General features: G+C 35.9%; 1 protein-coding gene across 2 annotated transcripts in view; it reads left to right on the top strand.

Moving 5' to 3' along the window:
- The window catches only part of snu (snustorr), a 97,983-nt gene that overhangs the window by 21,660 nt on the left and 51,885 nt on the right, over positions 1 to 24,438 (top strand). Inside the window, exon 1 of one of the 2 annotated variants that reach the window (XM_053763523.1) lies at positions 6,334 to 9,339. The exons of the other annotated variant lie outside the window; for it this stretch is intronic. Coding sequence (XP_053619498.1) covers positions 9,329 to 9,339 — 11 coding nt within the window. The 5' untranslated portion in view covers positions 6,334 to 9,328. Of the gene's footprint in view, positions 1 to 6,333; positions 9,340 to 24,438 lie in introns of those variants that run through there. 2 annotated transcript variants of the gene reach the window in all.

Genomic DNA, 24,438 nt, shown 5'->3' with positions numbered 1-24,438 from the left:
CATTATTAGACACACGCCGACGCGAATGCGTGAACATTGGGTAATTTGTATGAGAGCTTTTATTCGCCTAATCCGCCTAAGTTCGGCGAACTGTTCGACGACAGTGTGGAGCCGGCATTAAGTTCAAATTACTATTGAAATTACGACTCACCTAATGAAAATTTTTCGTCTCAATATATACTTTATTGCTATTTGCATGAAGCGTGTTGTTCTTTCTACATATATTCATGGTTTTTTTTTCATTTATTACAGGTAAGTCATCGTGACTGCGCAGATTTTTTTTACATTATGGTAAAAGCGAGGAGAATGGGCGGTATTCCAATGAATTTAGCGATCTAAATGTTGTGTTATGTATTCTGTGTCATATGGAATGAAGGACACGGCATAGGAACCTAAAGGAAACTAGTCTTCTCTATGACCCTTTGGATTGCAGTATGTGCACACGTGGGCAGTTAATATCAAATAGTGATTGTTGGAATCCAGAAAAGATTTGATGTATGTACTGTTATTTTAATATGAGTTTGCGACTCTAAACCTGATAGCTATTTCGCTCGATTGAAAATAAGGTTTATTCTTCAAGCCATAATTACATAAATATTGTTTACAATTCGAATAAATATATACCAAACTATAGAAAATCAAGATATCAATAATGAAAGTTACGGCACAGATTATATAGTACTAGCGGCGGTCCGGGGCTTCGCTCCCGTGGGAATTTCGGGATGAAAAGTTCCTTATGTGTTATTCCAGGTTATGTTCTACCCGTGTACCAAAATTCATAATAATCCGTCCAGTAGATTTTGCGTGAACGAGTAACAAACATACACATATACATCCTCACAAAATTTCGCATTTATAATATTACTAAAAATTTGCAGTAGTTACGTAATTTTTCAAGTATGTGAAGTTTTTTGTCTGTTTTCTCTGTTGTTTTGCGAAATGATTTTCACATGATGAACTCTTATTCTCAAACCGAAGGTAGTTTCAGAAAAACGAGCTATCTGGTGTCCCCGGACAAATAGGTCGATTTCTATAATTAGTTTTGCCAGCTAGCTATGCTGATTTCGCGAGGAACTAACCTAAAGCTAAATCAGTGCGTGTCAAGAAAGGTCTACTATATGACATGGATGAATGTATCGCAGACACGCCGAGCAAAAAGAGTATGAAACTGTTCTCCGACGGTCGATTCGCCGACAGAAAGTTTCGATATCGGTCGATTGAACGACAGAACCGTTCATCGACGTACGGTTCGCGGACAGAACGTTTCACGATATCAGGCGATTTAACGACCTTCCCTGATCTGACTCCGTGATCTTCTCGTTCAATCGACCGATGTCAAGCCCCAAATCTCTTGCTGGCTTTTTATGATGACCTCTTGAAAAAGTTTATATAATATTGAATGTAGCGTGTAGTGTTGTCAAGTCACATTGAGTTGCACCAATCAACTTTGACATTGACTGCTGCGCGCCGCTGCATTACTTATACTTTGCATTTTTCTGCGCAGATTAGAGTTAACGTCAAAGCGGACGGTGCAACCCACCATTTTTAACAATAACTCAGAGAGTGCCGGGTTGTTGTCCTTGTTACAAGTTAGACTTTGCCCGGATATTGTAAATTGCACGAAATTATTTCAGAGTTATTTTTACTTACGTGAATATCAGAGTATTGAATATTGCACAAGTACCCACCTAACTCAACATTTTTAATAGTTTTGTTATAATGATCTCCTTATAAAACTTTTTCTCGACAATTTTCGGTATATATAAAAACTACAAGAGCAAAACTGGAGATATTTTATTTCATAAAACTTTAACATCATAACAGTGTATAACCTGCTGTCTTAACAAAATACGATGTTTTGCCCACTTCTCTCTTTACGATACTTGAAATTCAATAAAGACGGAGACACTTTCTTGTATATACGAATTATAGTGCCATTTATTTCGAGTCGATACGTATAATTTTTCCTAAAAAAAACGATGAATATCGATGTCCCATGAACCCTCAGTTGACCTGCGCGGCCGTGGGGGGTAGCAATGACTATGTAATTAGTATTGTAGGACCTTGTCTGAGTATATATTATAGATCATTATACTCGGTATTTGACAAATATTGTTTATTTAGGGCTGGTAAATCACGAGCATTTAAAAGTAACAACAGCTAAAAATGGTCGATGACAGCATTTGTTTTTAAAGAAAAGAAACATCGCGCAGCCGCGAGTTGATCATCACAGCGCATGCGCGTAGAGTATAAACCAAAGTCGCTACCCGCTGTCTGTCTGTCCTTATATGTATGATTAGATCTTGAAAACAACGGATTTTGACGCGGTTTTTCTTAATAGATAGAGTGATTCAAAAGGAAGGCATAGGTGTATAATTTATTATAGTTTTACCAGAGCGAATCCTGTACAAGTCCATACTAATAATATTATAAAAGTGTGTTGGTTTGTCTGTCTTTCACGTCAAAACGGAGTAACGGATTGAGATGATTTTTGGGGTGGAGATAGTTGGAGAGCCGGAGAGTATCATAGGCTACTTTTTGCCGCGGGCGGAGCCGCGGGCAACAGTTAATAATGTATAATTACTAGTCGACATTGAGCGAGTGAGTGGTTGACGAAATTCGATGAAGGTAACACTGGTTATATGTCAACTATAGGAAAACATATAATTGATTGGTACCAGTATTAAGGTCAGGTAAATCCTTAATCACAAGACTTTTATTTTTTTTTTACTAGCGAAGCTTCGCACGGTCTACTAGGCCGTTTTTGAAAGGGGACAAGGGGGTGAAATAGGGGTTACCAGTTTGTATGAAACTTCGTCATTTTTGAAGTAAGACACATGAAATTTGTGATTTAAATTTGTAGTTGATAAAAATAATAATGCATTAATTCGATTTTGAAAACTGCATCTCTCGAGCAATGATGTACGGGTGGAAATTTATCCGAAACTTTATTATTTTTGAAGAGAGGTCCATGAAATGTTCGGCACGCGTTACGGTAAGCGGGAGTGGGACACGTAGCGGGAAATGGGATGGAGCACGTTGCGGGAAACGACACGGGACAATTTGCAGGAAACGGGACAGGACAAGTTTCGTAATGAGACACGTAGCGGAAAACGGGGAATTGAATGAAAGATGACAAGAAATACGAATTTGAATCATAGTAATAAATAAATGTAAGTCTTAGAATATGTGATAAAATAATACATGAAATTTTACTTCGATTCTTTTAAAAAAAATGAAATTCACGCGTGCGAAGTCGCGGGAAAAAGCTAGTAAACAAAAATGTTATGTGAATGATAACTACATATTTAGAGGGACAATAGAAAAATAGCACACGTTCACTAGTTGACGCATGTGCAAAACTAATGGCGGTGCAAAATGTTTGACAAAACAGATAAAAATATCTAGACTTTATTATGGAGATATACTTACTAGATGTTTCAAATAATGAGCAGTGTGGTTGGTAAGTGAAGGCTTTCAAGGAAAACACTGCGGTGACGTCTCGAAGGCCCTCGAAAGTTCAACAACCTGCGCTCAATGCAACTGCACTACGTTTATACTTTGTTGATTGTATGTTGTGTGCAATATCGATGTGTTTCTAGTATTTTCGGTGCACATTATTTGACTGATTCTTTTTTTTATATAAATAAATAAATAACTGCTTGTATTAACAGGTCTTACTTAACACGAACCTTATATACTAAAGAAATGTCGTGTCAGCTCCACACTTTCGCCAAACATTCGTATCGTTTGTTGTTCGTGGGAGCGTGTTCCGAGCGAGCGAGCTCCACTATCGTCTGCCGCTGCTGCCAGCGAACACAATGTGTTGTCAGTCTCAGTCCTATAAGCATAAAACTTTAATAATATAACACAGCATAGGTACTGGCATAATGATTTTTAAGCATAACGCTCTTACTTGAACCATAACTAACCTAACCTAACAGTTATTTATGCCACATTTACCCGTATGCCAAAAATCAATGATGCCTTAGATCTATTATGCCAAAATCGTTATGCCAAAGAACAATAGGACAAAATAGTTTATGCGATAAAAAGTGGCCCCGTTGCAAGTTTAGAAGTCTCCCTCAAGTTTTTAGGAGCTATGGGGAATATTTTATAACTACTCGTGGGCGTAGATTGGGGGGAAATCGTATGGACCGTGCCCATTTTGTTACCTCTTCACGCTCTATCTACTCAAGCAATCTTCTTGAAAATTTTCATGCATTTAGTTTGCAATACAGAGAAGCATATAGGGTACTGTTCATCTCGGAAAAATAATTGATCCCGTGGAAAAATTAAGCTAGTGAAGCCGGCAAAATCGAGTTCACATTAAAACATACTGATATCTGAATAACTTGAATTTTAAGACTATCCTGGCTTACATATCTTATGCCCTATCTTCGCTTCACGTGAGATGCGAATGACGGCCATAGGTCATAGATCAGCGTAGACCATTGCTGAGAGGCGGTCAACCTTAGTGACGCGAAATGACGCGCTCCTAGAATCAATCGGACGAGTTGCGTCATCAATATCATATGTATCTCAATTACATTCAGTATCTTATTAAATAAATAAATATAAATAAATAAATATATTAGGACAAATCACACAGATTGAGCTAGCCCCAAAGTAAGTTCGAGACTACGGGATACTAACTCAACGATACTATATTTTATAACAAATATATAGATAAACATCCAAGACCCGGGCCAATCAGAAAAAGATCATTTTCCATCATGACCCGACCGGGGATCGAACCCGGGACCTCTCGGTTCAGAGGGAAGCACTTTACCACTTCGCCACCGAGGTCGTCAAAATCGTCTTATTGAAAATCGTATTTCCTCATGGCTGACGGTCGTGATCATTACGTGGAACGAAACACACATAACAACTTTCTTGGCATTATTAATGGAGTGGTTTGCCATTGCCTTTTCAATTTTACACACAAGTTGCTATCAACTTGTATGTAACCCCTCTTCGGGAATGCTCTTGTTGCATAGCCAACAAGAGCATTCCGAAGAGGCTTGACAGTCGGATCTAAAATCACAATCACGTCTTCAAAATTTAAATTCAGCGCAGCTTCGAGGCGTGATAGCCGAGAATGACACCGATGCGCGTGGTTGAAAAGTCTATATTTATTTCGATGATAAAATATATTGAACCTTTTAAAACTTCCTCAACACTAGAAGCAGAAGTCTCCCGGTTTCTTCCTCAGCCATAGAGACTATATATAATCTCTCTATACTATTTGTGTTTCCCTCAAGTCATCACAATAATTAGTATTTCTTAGTCATTAACCACTGACGTGAGTCGCCACATCCGCGGAAGAATATCGAGGAAACTGCTAATATTAATGCACGTCAGAAAACATTTTTTTTACAAGCTGTTTTTTTACAACCCAAGAAATAGGAAATACTAACTTTTACCCACGCCTTCGCCTGCGTGAGTTTCCCACGGGAACATTTATTTGTTTTTGATAAAAGGTTTCTATGTCCTTCTCCATACTTCAAACTACATGTGTGCAAAATTTCAATAAAATTGGCTAAGCAGATAAAACTCTTCAAGTTTTATCTGCTTAGCCAATTTTATTAACAAACTTACTTTCGCATTTATAAAGTTATACACGCGAAAAAGTGTAGATATATACCTATATAGGTATATATATTTTCCTTTCATCAGCACTTGATCATAATCATAATATGTTTCAGTATACATTTTGACCATGTACTTTATTGTGTACTTACATTGTTATATTACTGATAAAAAATTATACATCAATTTATATTTAAAAAATGGTAAGCCCTTCTGGCATAATAGGGACCAACACTGTTTGAATGAGTTTCTTTCGGCATTTCTTCTCAGCAGTGGTCGTTCCGAAATGCTAGTACTTTGTAGCTTTGGTAAATATCATTTAATTTAGTATATGACGTGAAAAAGTGCCTGTGAAGGCCTAATTTCTGAATAAATGATTTGATTTTGATTTTTTCTACCGAGTGGAAATTTACTACGTCGCGAGTATTTTTATTTATTGACCGAGCGAGGTCTATATACAATTCTAATTGGGGGAAAAATACATTTTTTGTATGTATGTATGTTTGTTTGTTAGTAACGCGATAACTTGCGAACCGTTGATCCAATTCTGATGAAATTTAAAATGTATGTAGCCAATAGAATTTTTAAGCTCGCGGGGCAACAAAGTCGGTTAAGACGTTTTTGAAATATTCACAATTTTGTTAAAATATATTGTGTTCGCAAGGTCCAAGTTCGTGGCGAACAACTAGTTATTTCATCATCTCACTTTAGAATCCACGACAATGCATTATTATAGATATATTACTAGCTGCGCTCCGGGACTTCTCTCCCGTGAGAAATTTGGGATAAAAAGTATCCTATGTGTTATTTCAGGTTATATTCTACCCGTGTACCAAATTTCGTAATAATCCAGTAGATTTCACATGAAAGAACAAACAAACGTACACACATACATCCTCATAAACTTTCGTATTTACTTGTATAATATTTGTAGGATAAATAGGATTATTTTTGTGTAAAGATTTTAAGCTTCCAAAAAATGTTCCATAGTAAACTATATTACTGGTATTCAGTCAATGGCGTTAAATGCTATATCTCTGGCGACAATGAGCTTGTGGCAAAAATGACATTTTTGTAAAAAAAAAACTTGTTAGCCTGCTACTTTACACCAAGTAAAATATGTTAAGGTCACCTCACGCGTCACTCACGTACGTTTCACTTGATAATTATTATTTCCATTTCATAGGGTAATACATAGGGTACTTTTTATTCCGAATTACCACGGGGGCGATGCCCCAGGGCGCAGCTTGGACTAAATGCGAAAGTTTGTGAGCATGTGTGTGTTTATGGTGATTTACTAGACGTATTTCTTATGAAATTGTTTATTTTTTATGAAATAACTTGGAATAATACATACATGTTTTTTATCCCGAAATTACTATGGGAGCGGATCCCCGGGGCGCAGCTTGGACTGTTATGTGTTTGTAATAGGCGAATCACAGTGAATTTAATTACGTCAATGAACGGTAGACTGTACTCATACCAATTGATAGACGTGTGTTATCTAATAATGTACAGTGAGAGGATCATGCCTCTCACTGTATACATTGGGTTTCTGCATCCCTTTCGTTCACTCATGTGAGAGACAGGGATGCAGCGAGCGAAAGGTTTTTGTGACTGAAGCACATATGTTTTAATTGCATTTAGAGATATCCTATTCTGCGCAATTATCGGTTTTAAAGCACCCGTCTATATGATATTCATGATCTAAATGATTCTCACGCAATCAAAGTTAATATCATCAATTTTCTCTACTCTAGGTATTTTTTTACACAACACCCTGGGCGGTGGTGGTGTAATGGTTAAGACGCCCGCCTTTGGATCGAAAAAGGTCCCAGGTTCGAATCCTACTCGTGCCACATGAGTTTGTATACCAGTCTGACTCATGTCTTGTAGTTTTCATCGACCACCACTTGCTTCCGGTGAAGGAAAACATCGTGAGGAAATCTGCACACTGGTTGATTATTAACTTGTGTGTGAAATGGAGAATGGAATGGCAAACCACTCCATTAATAATGCCAAGAAAGTTGTTATGTGTGTTTCATTCCACGTATTGACCACGACCCTCGCCACGCCATGAATACGACTATGAAGAAGAAGAAACCCCGGGTTCCGCGGCGTCACAGCTCTGAACACAATCGGGAACATGAGAAACTGTGGAATTGAGATTCTGAAATAGTGAGGCTAAATTTTAGTACAATAATAAATTATTTGTAACCGCTTCTTGTATGTTTTACAAGCAGATTTTTTGGGGAAGTTATATATGAAATAAAACAATTTTAATCACCTTGAGAAATAAAAACGCCTAGTTTCCGTCTTTAAAACATTTACAATGCTATTTTAAGTAAAATGTTGTGTTATATCGCATGAACAGGTGGAAGAGTCCTTGAAAAAGTATTATTTTAAACATCATAAGTACATATTATTCTACTCATTATTTTTTTTGCAAAATTATTTTTTTTGTATGTTGTCTTATAACGTCAGTGCTGTTGTCTGAAATTTCGGCAAACGCATATTTTAAAATTAATTTATTGACGTCAAAGTGTTTGGGTATGGATCTTCATTTTCAGACATATTCTTTATATAATGCAATGACTTTCTAGCCAATGATTATGATTTGGATTTATCGTTTGGCTTTTCCAACACATTATCTTATTGTTATCATCAACGACGACCTCGGTGGCGCAGTGGTGAACCGAGAGGTCACGGGTTCGATCCCCGGTCGAGTCATGGAAAATGATCTTTTTCTGATTGGCCCACGTCTCGGATGTTCTATATATGTATTTGTTATAAATTTGGTCCCGTTGAGTTATTATCCCAAAACACAAGTGTCGAACTTACTTCGGGGCTAGCTCAATTTGTGTGATTTGTCCTAAAATATTTATTTATTTTATTTATCAACTACAGATTATTAATTACGATGCTTTTCATCATCGGAAGTAACTGGCAGTCTATTATCAGGCACACTGAACAGATTTACATGAAATTAACATCAGTGTTGGGAAATCATAAAATTACTCGTAGATCTTCTTTTCCTCATATAAGATCCAATGTTGGCTCATCACGATTAATTTATCCTCCCCGAAGGACCAAATACTCCTTAAGAAAAATTAGAATTTAGAAGATTGCACGAATGTTTTTGACTAGTTCATATAATTGGTACTCTAGTACTCAGCCACTATGCCTTACTAGACGCGACGAATATATATGCCACATGATGCATATATAATCCTGAAATTCTCATATATATTACATATAGCTAGCATAACTATATACTTCAGAGCACAATTTTCTTCCGACCTTTGACACTGTATTAATGATATTAATAACTTCCAAGTATCAACAAACAATCGCAATTAAAAACGGGTATGTGTGAGTCTGTGGCAATGTAAAAAACCCACGGGTTGCCGAAACCGCTTGCGTCATTCCGTCTTGACACACCGAACTGGCCAGATCGCCTGAACATTGGCCGGTTGTAAAGAAAAAGAAAAAAAGTAAAACCAGCACGCGATCGAAAAAGGAACGCGGCCAGTCGATATTGAACAGCGCGCGGGAACGGACGCGCGAAAAACCGCGTTGCTGTCAACTGTCAAAATACGCGCCACAGACCAGAAAGTTTTCGAAAACGCCAAGAAAACATCTTTGTGCAACTGTGCTGTATCTTTATTGGTGTGTTTGTGTTTTGTGCTGAGGAAGTGAGTACATGTTACAAGGAAGCTGACCAGAGGCCGCCGAGATGTTTATTACGTGAGTTTTAATTCTTACGTGATTAGAATCGCAATTAATAAATTGTTAGCCGAGTGCGATATCGAAATGGCTTATAATTAGCTTAATACCGACGTTATGTCCTAGGTATTAAGAACTGATACCGTTGTGGGCTCCCAAACGAATATTCTATGCAAATTTTGCAATAGCATTAGCAAAGTTATGTTGTGATGACGAATTAGCATATACAAAAAGTTTGCAAAATCTTCCGAGTCAAAGTTTTAAAATCAACTAGTTACACGAGACAACGAAACATGTGTAAAGGAAGATTCCGACAGTGATATTCATATTCACATTGATTATAAGTAGTGGCGTGATTAACAACTTTTAAATTTAATCGTAAATGAAGACTTAATATGAGACATCTCAGGGCCGCAACGCTTGCGAGGCGAACAAGGTATAAAAATATGTTTTTTAAAGGTTTAATAATCAAGTAACACCAACACTCGGATAATATAATTGTTACTTGAACGGAAAACTATTCACGTTTATATTTTGACGGCGTTTTGCGTAATTTTTATCGATCATAAAATACCAAATTGTAGTCACGTGAATTTCCCCATTGAAATACAATGTCGCCTTTTTGTATGAAATATATTGAAGATTAAATCACTCATACACGTCTTGTTAAGTAACTTTATGATTACAAATGACCTACTTACTAATGTTAACTCCATCTCCATAATATTATGGTGATCCATGATAATAAATATCTGCATTAAAAGTTTAGGTAATATTAGAATGCTTTTATTATAATAATACAATAGAATGCAAATGTTATAGATGGAAAGAATGTGATTGACGAACACGTGACAAAGCGATACTTTTGTTATATCTAGATATTCCTATAATGTTATTTATAATTTTGTTTTGTCTTTTCGCTGTGGTAAGTTTACACAGATCAAATTCTGTCTGGCTATGCCGCTCCCGCCCGGCACTGGCAGAAGGGGCAAACCCAAGAAATGCTGGCGTGATGTCGTCAAGGAAGGCCTTCGTCTCCACGCGAAGTGGAAACGAAAAAGTTGGAAAGTGGACTCTGGACTTCCACGCTTAACGGCTGGGGAAGTAACCTGGAAAGCGTTCATATTAGAGAGAGAGAGAGCTACTAACTACAAATTACAAGATCAATACCATTTTAAAACTATGTAGGTAATTATGAAAAATTGTTTATGGTTTATCTACTTTATGATAAGAAACGCAACGTCATGTAACTTGCTAAATTAATAGAAGTACTTAAAACACGCTACCAAGAACGCTGCCGGCAATCCCTCGGAGAAAAGCCAAGCTAATCCTTTGCTCGAAAAAGCAGCCAGCCCGCTTGTTACCAGCGATGGTCTTTATGGGACAAAAGCCATAACAAGATTTTTCGATTTTTTGTCTGTCTGTATGTTTATTCGCGCATCACGCGAAAACTATTGGATATATTGTTGTATTGTGTGTGGTTTTACTTAAAATCTGGTATAGGTCTTATCGCGATACTTTAAGGTCCGGGACATTGACAATAATAAGTTATAAATAAATATATAGGGATATAAATAAATAAATAGGCACAAATGACACAGATTGAGCTAGCCCCAAAGTAAGTTCGAAACTTGTGTTAAGGGATACTAACTCAACGATACTATATTATATAACATATACACATATAGATTAACATCTAAGACCCTGGTCAATCTGAAAAAGATCATTTTTCATGTTGACCTGATCGGGATTAGAACCCGGGACCTCCAGTGTAGCGGTCCGCCATGATGACCATTTGGACACGGTGATCGTCATCGTCTTGTATTCTATAATAAGTTATGAGCGGACGAAGCCACAAAATCTAGTTGATTAATACAATTGTGTAATGTTACAAATAGTGGAATGTTGCAAACATTTAAATTATATTAAATGCGGAATAGAAATTACATTTCATCCTCTTTAGTTCAAACGGCAAACGATGTCATTAAGCTGATGATTAAGCATCATAAAGGAAATGAGGTGTTCATTAAGAGACCACGCTTAGGCCGAGGTTATTCCTTACGTTATTACATTGAACAAATCCGGTAGAATAAAACAATTACGAATACAAAGCATTAATTCACAAATAAGACCTTCATTGGCACTTTTTCACGTCTTTCATAATATGTTATTTAATATATTACCAGCTCCACGCTGTCTTCGAATAGTTTTCCAAACTGTGGCGGATTCGGTATACATTGCTGGTATTTCATTGAGGTAAATAAAAGCTTCCAAATAAATTACGCAATGTTCACGCAATCGCGTTGGCATGGCGGGACGGCAGATTGGAGCTGCCGTAAGAGCGAAGCTTTTGTCACTGGAGTTCCTTCCAATGCTCTGTCTTCATAACCAATTGGTTCATATACTGATCACACATACCTATATCTTATGCATTTGTAATATTTAGTAAGATCTCATTAAAGGAAACATGTTAAGTTTGTTACCTCGTCACGCTCAATCTACAAAACCAATCTTCTTGAAACTTGGCATACATATGGTTTGAAGTATGGGTAAGGACATAGGGTACATTTCATCTCGGAAAAACGTTGCTGTGGTAAATTTACGCGGGCGAAGCCGTGGGCAAAAGCTAGTATCCTATAATTTATTCATTTGTCTTTATTTATGCAGTCCAACTAGTTCGATAGATAAGGGCATTTAAACAAACTCTTTACCTATTTCACGAAAGAATTAACTCCTGTATTTTCTTCAATTATTTGAAGCTATATTCGCTTCCAAGAATGCAATTGCATTTGCAACAAAACCAGCACAATGTATATACAACCTTATCGCTATTGAAACAAAGTTAATTTTGCCGTAACAATGGTCGACCTCGCGCTGTTCGCGTGATGGTAAATCTCCGTATCATGGCCAAGTATGAACCCTTTACATAATGTTCTATCGGTAACTGTAACTAATTTTTGCTGACTTAGCTATATTGAATCAACACAGCTAGTTATCGCTGGAACGATTTTGATGACTTTATCCTGCCTGTTGCATCTGTATACCACGAGCGGAGTCGCGGGCAATATCTATTTTTTATTAAAGTATACGTACGAAAGTTAGAGTCAGGTTTTAGTTGTAAGATGCTTGATTAATCCTAACTAATATTACAAATGCGAAAGTAAGTTTTTTTACCTCTTCACGCTCTATCTACTCAACCAATCTTCTTGAAGTTTTGCATACATGTAGTTTGAAGTATGGAGAAGGAAATACCTTTCATCAAGGAAAAATATCTGTTCCTGTGGGAAATTTAAGCAGGCGAAGCCGCGGATAAAAGCTAGTGTACAAATAAAAATTTAATGTTGAAATCAACACCAAGCCCAGAATATCTGTGCTCTTTGTATCTACAATTTAATATCGTGTAACTTCGAAGTTTATGAGATATTAAATGTTTTTAATGTAATTTTATATTGCGTAATAAATTACTCGATTGCCGTTTGTTACTTGTAATTATATCGTGATTTATGAGGATATGTATATATGTTTGTTTTACACTGTTGTGTGAATTGAAACTGCTTAAATTTTTGTATAGGTTCTTTTTTAATTCTTCTTCTTCATCATAGTCGTATTTCTTATGGCTGAGGCATGTCGTGGTTGTTACGTGGAATGAAACACATACAAAAATTTTCTTGGCATTATTAATGGAGTGAGAGCTTCTATTAGTCCAGTAAAGAGCCTCCAAAAATTATTTTACTTTCTTTAATATAGTTTTATTATATGTTTTATATTATATATAGTATATGTATAAGTAAAGCTCATTTTAATTTTATCAAAAAGGTAGTCGAGGGCCCCCAAAAATCACATGTTCGTGTAGTAGAACTTTGCACACACACGTCACACGGATGTTGCCGCGGTGTCAAGAGTCAATCGCGTCACTGCTTTCAAATTTACATATTGTGAAGTTTTTACATGGCACCTTCACAATCACCGCTGAAAACCGGCTTTTTCATACTTGTTTTTTCAATATTTTCCGTCGATGACGGATTTTACATATTTCTTTGTGACTTAGGCTTGGGCTGAGGTAAATTTTTGTTGCCATGCGATATAGTTTAATATACTTTTTGCTTTAGGACATTTAGAGCATAGATTATACGAGTAAGTTCACGTTAAATCTGTAATGTTTTTATGTTTGTGCTTAAAACGGACTATTGTTTCGTTGAATAGATTTATTACTATGTAATCAATCGGGAGGTAGACATATTTTCGTGCGGACTATAGAAATGAAAAGTTGCGTTTAGATATCAATATATATAGATAACAAGAGTGGTTAGACAGATACGTATAGAAGCCATTTGTAAATAGATGAAGCGGTGGTGGTGTAATGGTTAAGACGCCCGCCCGTGAATCGAAAGGTCTCAGGTTCGTAATCTACTCGTGCCATATGAGTCTGTATACCAATCCGACTTATCACCTAAACACTCAAGAACTTTTAAGATTGGCAATCGGGACCGCACACTTTTGAGAGAAACAATGTAGTTTTATTGCGCGTGAATTCCCTTTAATATTGGTAAATATTACTCTATACTCCAACGAACCAATTCCGATACTGTGATTGGGTGATTGGGACCGCTTTCCGAATATCCGCGAACCCTGACGACTGAAATCGTAAGGTCATACTGGCAATACCGGTTTTTATTCGACTTAGGTCGATACATCACTTATTTGTGTCAAAGAATAGTTTTAAACTAAGTCTACTACCGACTTTGCAGTTAAAGAAGAAGAGGCGCAACAAACTTCGCCGCAGCCTTTTCTCCAAAGACGACATTTGTGTCGTGGCTTAAAAAGACGAAAGCAACCGTAAACTTTATAAGACTAAACAATTCCCAACGACTTCGCGTCTCAATGATTCGTAGCTAATGAATCGCCGTCTATTGTATCAAACGCAATCTTGTTTTCATACTCTTCGATCTTGCATCTCACTCGTTCACGTAACACTTTTATGTAACACTAGTTCTGATTAGATCGGTTAAACAGCTGAATATCTGTAATGATTGTAATCTTTTTCACGAAGATCTTGCATCCAAGACAAAATCTTACCTCACTCTGTCGACCGAACGTGTCCCCGGTTGCTTTCACGGCTATGACGCTTGGAAGCCAAGGATTCGCTTAAAAAATAATCGTTTGTGATTTTACCTGCCCTGCCTGGCTCACGTCGATATTGGATATGCTATAATATGTCAGAGGGAGGAAAAAATGCATCAGAATTTTTGCTCAGGTACCATACTTAATATAAATAATATGTCATCAAATTGTTTTATACGACACCTGCTCACTAAGAATCATTCATGTTTAAACTTAGATTTGAAAGTACGTGATTGAAGTCGAACGAAAAACAAGGGCGGAAATATTGTATGAAAATCCATTGTACTTTTGTTCTCAGGGGAAGAAAAGTAACTTCTCAAGGGAAGAAAAGTAACTTCTCAAGGGAAGGAAAGTAATACCGCTGAAATAAATACGAATCTCGCTAGATGCAAACGTCACTCAGCAAATCCAAAAACAATTTAGTCGCTTCATATCAGAATACAATGACAGCGATGACAATTCTAAAGAAATAATACAATGTGCCAATTTACCTCCTACCTCACCTGGAGATAAAACTCATCTCATTTTTCCAATTAGATCATAAAGTGTAAAATTTACTTCTATCAATGATTTTTCTTACATTATCATCAATAAATTTTGCTTGTGATAATATGAATTCTACTTTTTTCAGTGCCTTCTATTAATTGTTACTGTTTTTGGGTCCGCACCTACCACTGGCTCGATAACCACAATTTTATATTTTATGGTGTAAAATACTCTAATTGTGTTTTTTACTGACGTTTGCATCAGAGGTGTCCATTCTGAGTAATCGTGGGTTAACCGTTAGCTTCCCGAATTTCGTTCTTTGTTTCTCTTACATGAGTTGTAACGTAGAGAAAACTATAGAAATTGTCATATATGAGATATATATTTTACTCGCATAAGGAAGAAATGATATTACTTACATGAGAAGAAACGGGACGCTAATATCTCTTGTCTCTCAACGTGTATGGTTCCACAACTGTTGAGAAGTAATGTTCTGTCTCGTCGTTACTTTTCCTTGTCTTAGGGCTGTAATGTGAACCTATTTCTATTTGTCTTATAAACAGTAGTGTCAACCAGTTCGCGTGCCTCGCTCACTTATCGTAATATCAGCTGATTGCTACTGAGAAATATATTTTTATGACTGTGCAATTTTCCCCTACGTTTCCTTATGTTGTAGTTTTAAAATAATAATTGTTTCTGATAAACTATTTACTAAGTGCTGCTTTTGGGATTCTGTTTCTCAGACTCAATTTATAATAATAAATTTTGAACATTTTGTCGTGTTGTTATGTCTAAAATCTATGGTGAGCGATCAAATCCAGATCTGAATTTTAAATCTATCAAAAGCAAGCTAAGATTCGAACCTGGCTACTTTCGATCCCAAGCGGGCATCAATCTAATTTTGTGAATTTCTTTATTTCGAGTATGTTATTGCTAAAACTGGTATCCGATTTTATTCACGACGCCTAAAGGCATATGATACTCACTATAACGGTTGTAAAACGAGGTCTCTTAGCACATAACAGTCAATTTTCTCAAGTAGGAATCGGAACAAATTCATTCATGTTTTTGCCAAGTCTAATTATAGTCCAGTCACTGTCCACCTTTATTTCAAATACAATAACTAAAACGGGCAAAAAGTACAACACACAGACTATTTATAGCGTCTTGCTGTTGTTTATTTTGATCGTGTTTTCGTATATTTAATAGCAAATCGTAAACATTGGTGAATTTGCATTCAAATTTGTAACCGGCTGCCGCAACCATCGGAAAATTCTTATATGGAGTGGATGTGGTTGTGAAGCAAAACAGATTTTACTGAAAAAGATTGATTTTGCAAAATGTGAAAAGCAAAGGAGATTTTGATATTTCACTACGAAGAAAGGAAGAATGGAAATTGTTGTATATCGATCTCAAGTATTGAAAACGAGGCAAAAGCGAATCCTTATAAGACGTTTAATATAACTACCAATTTTACATAATTATCGTCAGTTTTGTCCTGTGTCTGATGAGTTTCTCTTTCACAATTATGCCTAAACTAAATAATGTACAAAACCATAAGTTACACCTAAAAGGGTTAGCTTTTTTTTGTCAGTCTTAAACCCTAAATGTTACTATGTGTTTCTAAATTAGACTATTTTTTGTTGATCTGTTAGACCTTTAATAGAGATGGCGGAACGCTCACAACTTTTGAAAAATTACTAGCGGCCCGTCCCGGTTTCGCTCGGGTAAAACCATAATAAATTATACAACTGAACCTTCCTCAGAAATCACACTATATATTAATATTACCCGCGTCAAAATCCCTTGTGTAGTTTTAAAAATGCTTAGTATGTTAGCTTGTATGCTTAGCATACATACGTACAGACAGTGGGTAGCAACTTAGTTTTGTATATACTAGGTATTTAGTGTAGATCCGTTTGCCCTAAATAAAAATAGAAAAATAACTTGTAAAAATAACTCGGTGGCGCAGTGGTAAAGTGCTTGCCTCTGAACCGAGAGGTCCCGGGTTTGATCTCTGGTCGGGTCATGATGGGAAATAATCTTTTTCTGATTGGCCCGGGTCTTGGGTGTTTAACTATATAGATAAATATTTGTTATAAAATATAGTATCGTTGAGTTAGTATCCCATAACACACGTCTCAAACTTAATTTGGGGCTAGCACAATCTGTGTGATTTGATTTGTCCTAATATATATTTATATTTATTTATTTTAACTTAGTAAATCAGTATAACCGAACAAAAAATTGTTTGTTAATGATATTTAAATGATCTATATACAGATAATTTAGTGATCTATATATAGATAAAGGTTAGCTACTTCATTTATAATAATCAAGTACTCTAAAGTATTCGTATCTTGGCTCAATGAAAATCAAAACAAGAGTCGAATCTAATTACGTAAATGTATCAATGCAAATTCAACCTTACGGCAAGGTCTTAAGGCTTGCCAGATGTGTGTCAAGGCTTGTGACGCAAATAATTTTAACTGATACAAGTTAAGTTTCCTGGTGTTACGTAAAGGAGTAAGTGGTCCAGTGGAGGAATGTGATATCATAAGTAACGTGGGCTTAGCCATGCCCTATTGCTGCGTTGCGTCTCCGTTGTTTTGACACTGACATGCGTTGATGTGCGTCGATATCCATACAATTTCTGGGGTGTCCATCGACGGTTGTCAAAAAACTAATTTAGTTTTATTCAGTAAATAAACATAAAATAAATAAATATCTAGGGATAAATCACACAGATTGAGCTAGCCCCAAAGTAAGTTCTAGACTTGTGTTATGACATAAACATATAATTATAGATAAACATCCAAGATCCAGATCAATCTGAAAAAGATTATTTTCCATATTGACTTGACCGAGGATCGAACCCGGGACCTCCTGTGTAGGAGTACGGCGTGATGCCCATTAGGCCACGGAGGTCGTCAAAAAACTGTTTATCGATATTGTATAGCATAAAGTATAATCTACGACAATTAATTGGCTCTCATCGGGTAGTTTGAAGTTATTTGCCTGGTTCATCTGAGCTATATCCCACCTGCTTCCTCAGCTAATCGTGGCCCAGGTTCTGCTTTCCTACGATTCCTTCTTTAATTCAATCCAACCATTAATCGTTAAACCATTCAAATACAAAGTTCTTTATAAATACATATTGATGTATTATTGACGTCAAAAATTATTCTTATTGACGTCAAAAATTTACTTTAAATTAAGTCTACTGATATCCAAATCGCAGGTGAAGAAGAAGCGGCTTTTCTCCAGGGAATTGACTATTCGGCTGTCCATTGACCATTTAGCTTTACCTGCGCACACGCAGAAGGCCACAAGTCAAAACGTGCGAACTTTTCTTTGTTGAGATAACTGCTTATATAACGACAGTGTTGAAACAGCTGTTTGTGTTATTGTAAATGCCAAGTAAAGGTTGGTGCATACCGAATAAGAGATCGGACAAAATATGAAATACAAGCTTTTGCCTGCGGCTTCGCCCACGCGAATTTTCCACGGATTCATACATTCCAAATGTCCTTCTCCGTACATCAAACTACATGTATGCAAAATTTCAAGAACATTGGTTGAGTAGATAGAGCGTTAAGGGGTAACAAACCAACTTGCTTTCGCATTAATAATATTAGTTAGAATGATACCACCACAAGTCAACCTCACCTGCGCGCGGTGCACGCCGCTATTAACCAACGAGGCTCTGGCGACCCAATAACCCGCACTGGACCAGCGCGCTGGGTAAATGGTCAATGCCCCATCATGATTTGCCCCCACGAGAAACACGTGGAAAGAGAGGGGAGGCTTTTGCCCAGCAGTGGGACATGTTATAGCTTTAAAAAAAATATATCAACATAGTACGCCACAAGCGGCAATGGGCAGGACACGTTGCAGATGGGTGGTTGATATCTGGAAGCACGTCGGTCATAACTGGATGAGGAAGACTAGACACATGACAAAGGAGGTCTATGTCCGAAGACGGATGAAGAAAGGACCAGCGGTTTAGTCGTAAAAGTGGAACAGACAGACAGACATTCGCGTTTATAATATTAGTATGGATTATCTATATCTATTATTATAAAGAGGTAGTAAACGTTTGTGATTTGGTATGTTTGAGGCGAGTTATCTAAGAAACTACCGAACCGATTTCAAAAATTCTTTCACCATTAGAAAGGTACATTATCCAAGATTGCTATAGGCTATATTTAATCTCAAAATTCCCACGGGAGCGAAGCCCCGGGCAACATCTAGTGTATGGATGAGAATGTAAGGAATATTTCGTTCCCAATAAAGTACATATTCGGAATGCTTTTTGCCTCCGAAATCGTGACGTCATCATTGGCATTCAAGTGTCATACAATTGTTATGTACTTTAAAAAGTATGTGGTTTTAAGTAATCGAAAATAGCCAATTTTTAAAATGTCTATTCAATAATCGCTTGTTCTATATGTTCCGGAAGAAAAGACATCAACGTGTCTCGTTTTCATATGTCAATTTAAACTGTTTAGAAAATAATATTTTAAAACATCATATTTTTTTTTGTTGTATTAAAAAAATATAATTAACATTATAACATTAGGTTTTTATTTGTTTTACTTTAAAAAAAATATAGTAATTGTTGATTTTGATAGTTAGATTGTCTTTCTTATATGTTTTTGTTTTTTTAAAACAATTTAGAAGTACAAGTTTTCACCTCTAAAGTACAACAAGTACTTAGTACTAGTAGTTTAGAAGTGAAAACTTCTTTAGCGGCGTTGTGCACTATTTGTGATGGGTGAAAAATGTTAAACTCGCGTCAGGACACGTGACCCTGATCGAAAATTCGTAAGACGTCATAAGTGCACAACGTTAATATTCAAGTTTTCACTTCTGCCGGCGCTCCCGGAGTGCGACCAGGCTTTATAGCTATACAAAAAAAAATTTCATTCAAATCTGTCCAGTAGATCCAGAGATTAGCATGTGCAAACAAACAGATAGACTTTTTTTAAATTTCTTATTCTATTACTGATTCTCTATCGATCCCAATTTTTATTTATTTAAATATCTTCAATGTACAGGAACACTTTTTTTACTGTTTTATTATATGAAGACACATATAATATATACTCTTCAACATTCTGATAAAATATTTCATTATGTTGTAATCTGACAGTTAAAACTAACTGCCAGATAAATCTGCCTGATGTTAGCTAAATTTTTAAAGCTATCGATGAGTTGCATACAGTTCGTCTATCGTATACTTTTGAACATCACTTATAAGAATAAATTTTCGCAATAATCTAAAAGAAAAATAAATATATTCTCTCAATGGTAACTGGACTGGGCCGGGTCGTGAGGTTCCCTCTATTATGGTTGAGCTACGCGATGGCTGACCCATGCGTCAACTCGTGAACGGGTGCTGCCAGAGGGAACTGGTCATCTCGTTCCCATATATTTTTATGTAAGTTAATTGTGTTTCACATCGATATATATATATTATAATCAGCACTCGGATCATAATCATAACCTGTTTTGATATACCTTGTTGACTATGTACATTATGTACTTTTATATATTATTAGAAAAAAACATTGTAAGACACAATAATGGTAAGCCGATCTGGCATGATAGGGACCAACACTGTTCAAATGAGTTTCTTTCGGCATTTCTTCTCAGCAGTGGTCGTTCCGAAATGCCAGTAGTTTGTAGCTTGTGAGAAATAACTATAAATATAAAAGTTGACGAGAAAAAGTGCCTATGGAGGTCTAATTTCTGAATAAATGATTTGAATTTGAATTTGGAAGGGATCCCTTCATGGGATAAGTCCGCTATCGCTTATGTACTTTTATCATACGTTATTTATACAAGGAAGATATTACAAACAGAAGTAGTAAGTACTGGAGATTTTATTTATGAGAAGCCGTGTTGCACCGTGGGTCAAGGCAGCTCACACGGCACAATGCCCGATTGTTTGTCCGTATGTCTGTACCTCCAGGTATAATGCGGTTATTTTAATAAAATCACAGTGGCATTATGATACATGTAAGTATACACAGATACAGCATCACGTCTTCATTCCGCACGGGGTAGATAGAGCCAAGAGTTGCGAAACGAGGGCCATGTTTAGCTGTTGTGGTTTGTTGATAGAATGTTGCTAACCAATCGCCTATGCGAAGAATCTCCAGTTTATATCTCTATCACTTGATCGATGTGTATTTGTCTTCAGCACTTGATCACAATAATATATTATAATATTTTTCAGTATACCTTTTGACCATGTATTTTATTGTGTGCTTACATTGTTATATTACTGATAAAAAATTATACATAAAATTATATTTAAAAAATGGTAAGCCCTTCTGGCATAATAGGGACCAACACTGTTTGAATGTGTTTCTTTCGGCATTTTCTTCTCAGCAGTGGTCGTTCCGAAATGCTAGTAGTTTGTAGCTTTGGTAAATATCATTTAATTTAGAATATGACGTGAAAAAGTACCTGTGAAGGTCTAATTTCTGAATAAATGATTTTATTTTGATTTTGTAATATATGGTAGTTAAGTTCTAGAAGTTTCTTACTCCATAATCAACGGTATTGTGGCAAAAGACCTTAGAACACAAAGTAGGCAACGCGCGTGTGATACCCTTGGTGTTGCAGGCGTTGATAGGCTGCGGTGACCACTTGCCATCAGGTGGACCACATGCCCGTTTGACTGCAGTATGGTATAAAAAAATAAGTTTAATGTATACAAATTTTGTGTACCGATTTCTGTCATTTTTCTCTGATGATACGACTGTTATTCACTTGACAGCGGTAGACAGCATTCACCCGGATCAATGTTATTTTAGAGGGTAGAATTCTCAGAATTCTTTAGTGTGTTCACCTACTTTGTGGTCTTTTCAAATTTCTAGGTTTTTTTAGTATGTACTCACTTTATCACCAGTGTGAAGGTAACTTATATGTATCTGTGTAACACTGTCTGAGGGAAGTTACCAACCAACTTTAAAACAAACCAGTTTCAATATTTGCAATTTTATAAATATAAATAATGTCCTTGGTACACGGTTTGTTCTATTTATATTTTAATGGACACATTTATTTCCTGGTTATAATCTTGTAATGGAAATGTATGAGTAAATATAACAATTTTAGCAACAAATGTTCCACGCGTATCTATATATATATATATATATATATATCGTTCCCGGGTTCGATCCCTGGTCGGGTCATGATGGAAAATGATCTTTTTCTGATTGGCCCGGGTCTTGGATGTTCATCTATATATGTAGTTAGTATCCCATAACACAAGTCTCGAACTTACTTTGGGGCTAGCTCAATCTGTGTGATTTGTCCTAATATATTTATTTATTTATCTTCAAATCTCGACAAAGTCGGATCACGTCCTCCACGAAATTGCTTTATGGGTGTTAATCTTGTGAGTGTACATGTTGTGTGTGAATGAATGATTCTTCCTTCTTCTCTTCTTCTTCTTTTCAGCATTGTTAAAAAATTTCGTATATGTCTCTTTCATTTTCCCCTATTTTGAAAAATTCCAGTTGTAACTTTTTAATGTTGTCTCTCCATTTCATTTATCGGTTTCCTGTTATTTTTTGTGGCAGCAGTCATCTAGTAACTTAATATCTAGTTTAGATTTAGAGGCAAATAGACCAATATATGGTTGAAACACGAAACAAAGCAAGGATACCGATATAAGCCGAAATACAGGTTCAAAATTGAGTTGAATATTCCACCCGAACAATAGGCATGTAGGGACATATTTACAGTGCAAGCTAAAAGCTTGTAGTTTATCAAGGCTCAATGGGAATGGCTGGTCATGCCAGATAAAAAAGGTTTAGAGGCGTGTGGTTATACCGCCTTAAAATACGACCACTTGCACGTATAACTATAGGCAACCCAATGGTGGACGTTATTCAAGCGTTGACTTAAAATCTCAGCTGATTTTTCAAAATTGTAATTGATGTGTACCTATAACAAGTACACGTATTTTTACCGACAAACCATTGTTGCGTCAGAGATTGTTATAATTACCCAGATCTCCTCACGAGCGTAAACAAAATTACTATACTATACAACTATAAGGTTATGTATTGCAATTTAAAACTAACCATTTTTTTATATTTACAAACATATATTTACGATTTTCGTTCGTTATCTCTTCCTCTATTCATTTATCATATAATAAGCCATTAAGTACTTCAGAATTTTAGGCTTTTTGATCAACGGAAATTACTCCATCTCCTTAATAAAATTTTCATTGTAGTTTAGTGATAAACATTATTTAAAATATTTGATTGATTAGTAAAAAATATAGACCCAAAATCGAGACTTTTCAAAATTTTGTTCAAACAATTTTTTATTTGGAAACCCTACTTCCATATATGTCCTCCTGAGGCCAACACAGGTCTTAAGGGCACAAACAGTAATCTGCACATATTTACTAAAGATTATTGTATTTAATAATTTTGTTTGTCCATCCTTTATGTATCTAGGCTAAGGTGATTTAGTACCTAACGTTTGAAGTTACGAATGATCTGATAGACAGACAGAATCGGATGTTATACCACAATAATCATGCTATACTACGGGTATGTTGGCAGTTTTCAAATAAAATCACTACATAGTATAAAACAAAGACGTTTCCCACTGTCTGTCTGTCCCGTCATGCTCAGGTTTCAAAACTGCGCAAATGATTTTGATGCGGTTATTTAAATAGATAAGAGTGATTGAAGACGAAGATTTATGTGTTTAATTTATTATGGTTTTACCAGAGCGAAGTCGGGACGGGCGGCTAGTAATTATTAAAATTTGAAAATCATTCATCTCAAATTAAATTGTACATATTCATAATAGCCGAGTCTTAAAAAAATGTTTGTGTTTAGTTCTTAAAACCGGGTTTCGCGGCATCACAGCTCCAAACGAACGAAACGAACACAAGAAGATGAGAGAGGGAGATTATATCCTTCTATTTTATTAATAAAGAAGACAAATATTTTTACATTGTCTACGGAAATACCATGTCTACAATCTAAGCTCGTGTGATATTTAAATATAATATAATATTAATCTTTGCCACCCACGGGTCGTAACACATCTCGGTAAAAAGTGATTAGATCAACAATTACTATAGTTTAATAGTAACTTACGGTACCAATCTATGTAATTATATCTTATATAATACGTGATGGCTTTGTTTTTGTAGTCTCGGGTTAAAAACATATAGGTATAACATTTTTTTCCTTGAATTTCCGTACTAGTAATATTCCATGTAGTTTTTTGTTAAAATGTTGTATGAATAATTATGAGTTTCTTTACAATATATGTGACTATTTTTTTATACAAATATAAAAACTTCAAAACAAGGACTATATATACATAAACTTTCGATATTGATGGATGTCTGGAAAGAGAGGATTTCGTCAATCAATCAATCAATCAATTATCTGATTTTGATTTATTCGAGTACAAGCTCCACTATTCCCAATAGTGGAGTTTGACAATTTTTTGTTGTGATGA

Source organism: Plodia interpunctella, chromosome 24 (genome assembly GCF_027563975.2).
Source record: "Plodia interpunctella isolate USDA-ARS_2022_Savannah chromosome 24, ilPloInte3.2, whole genome shotgun sequence".
NCBI classification, from domain to species: domain Eukaryota; kingdom Metazoa; phylum Arthropoda; class Insecta; order Lepidoptera; family Pyralidae; genus Plodia; species Plodia interpunctella.
This window is presented reverse-complemented; position numbering and strand designations above follow the sequence as displayed.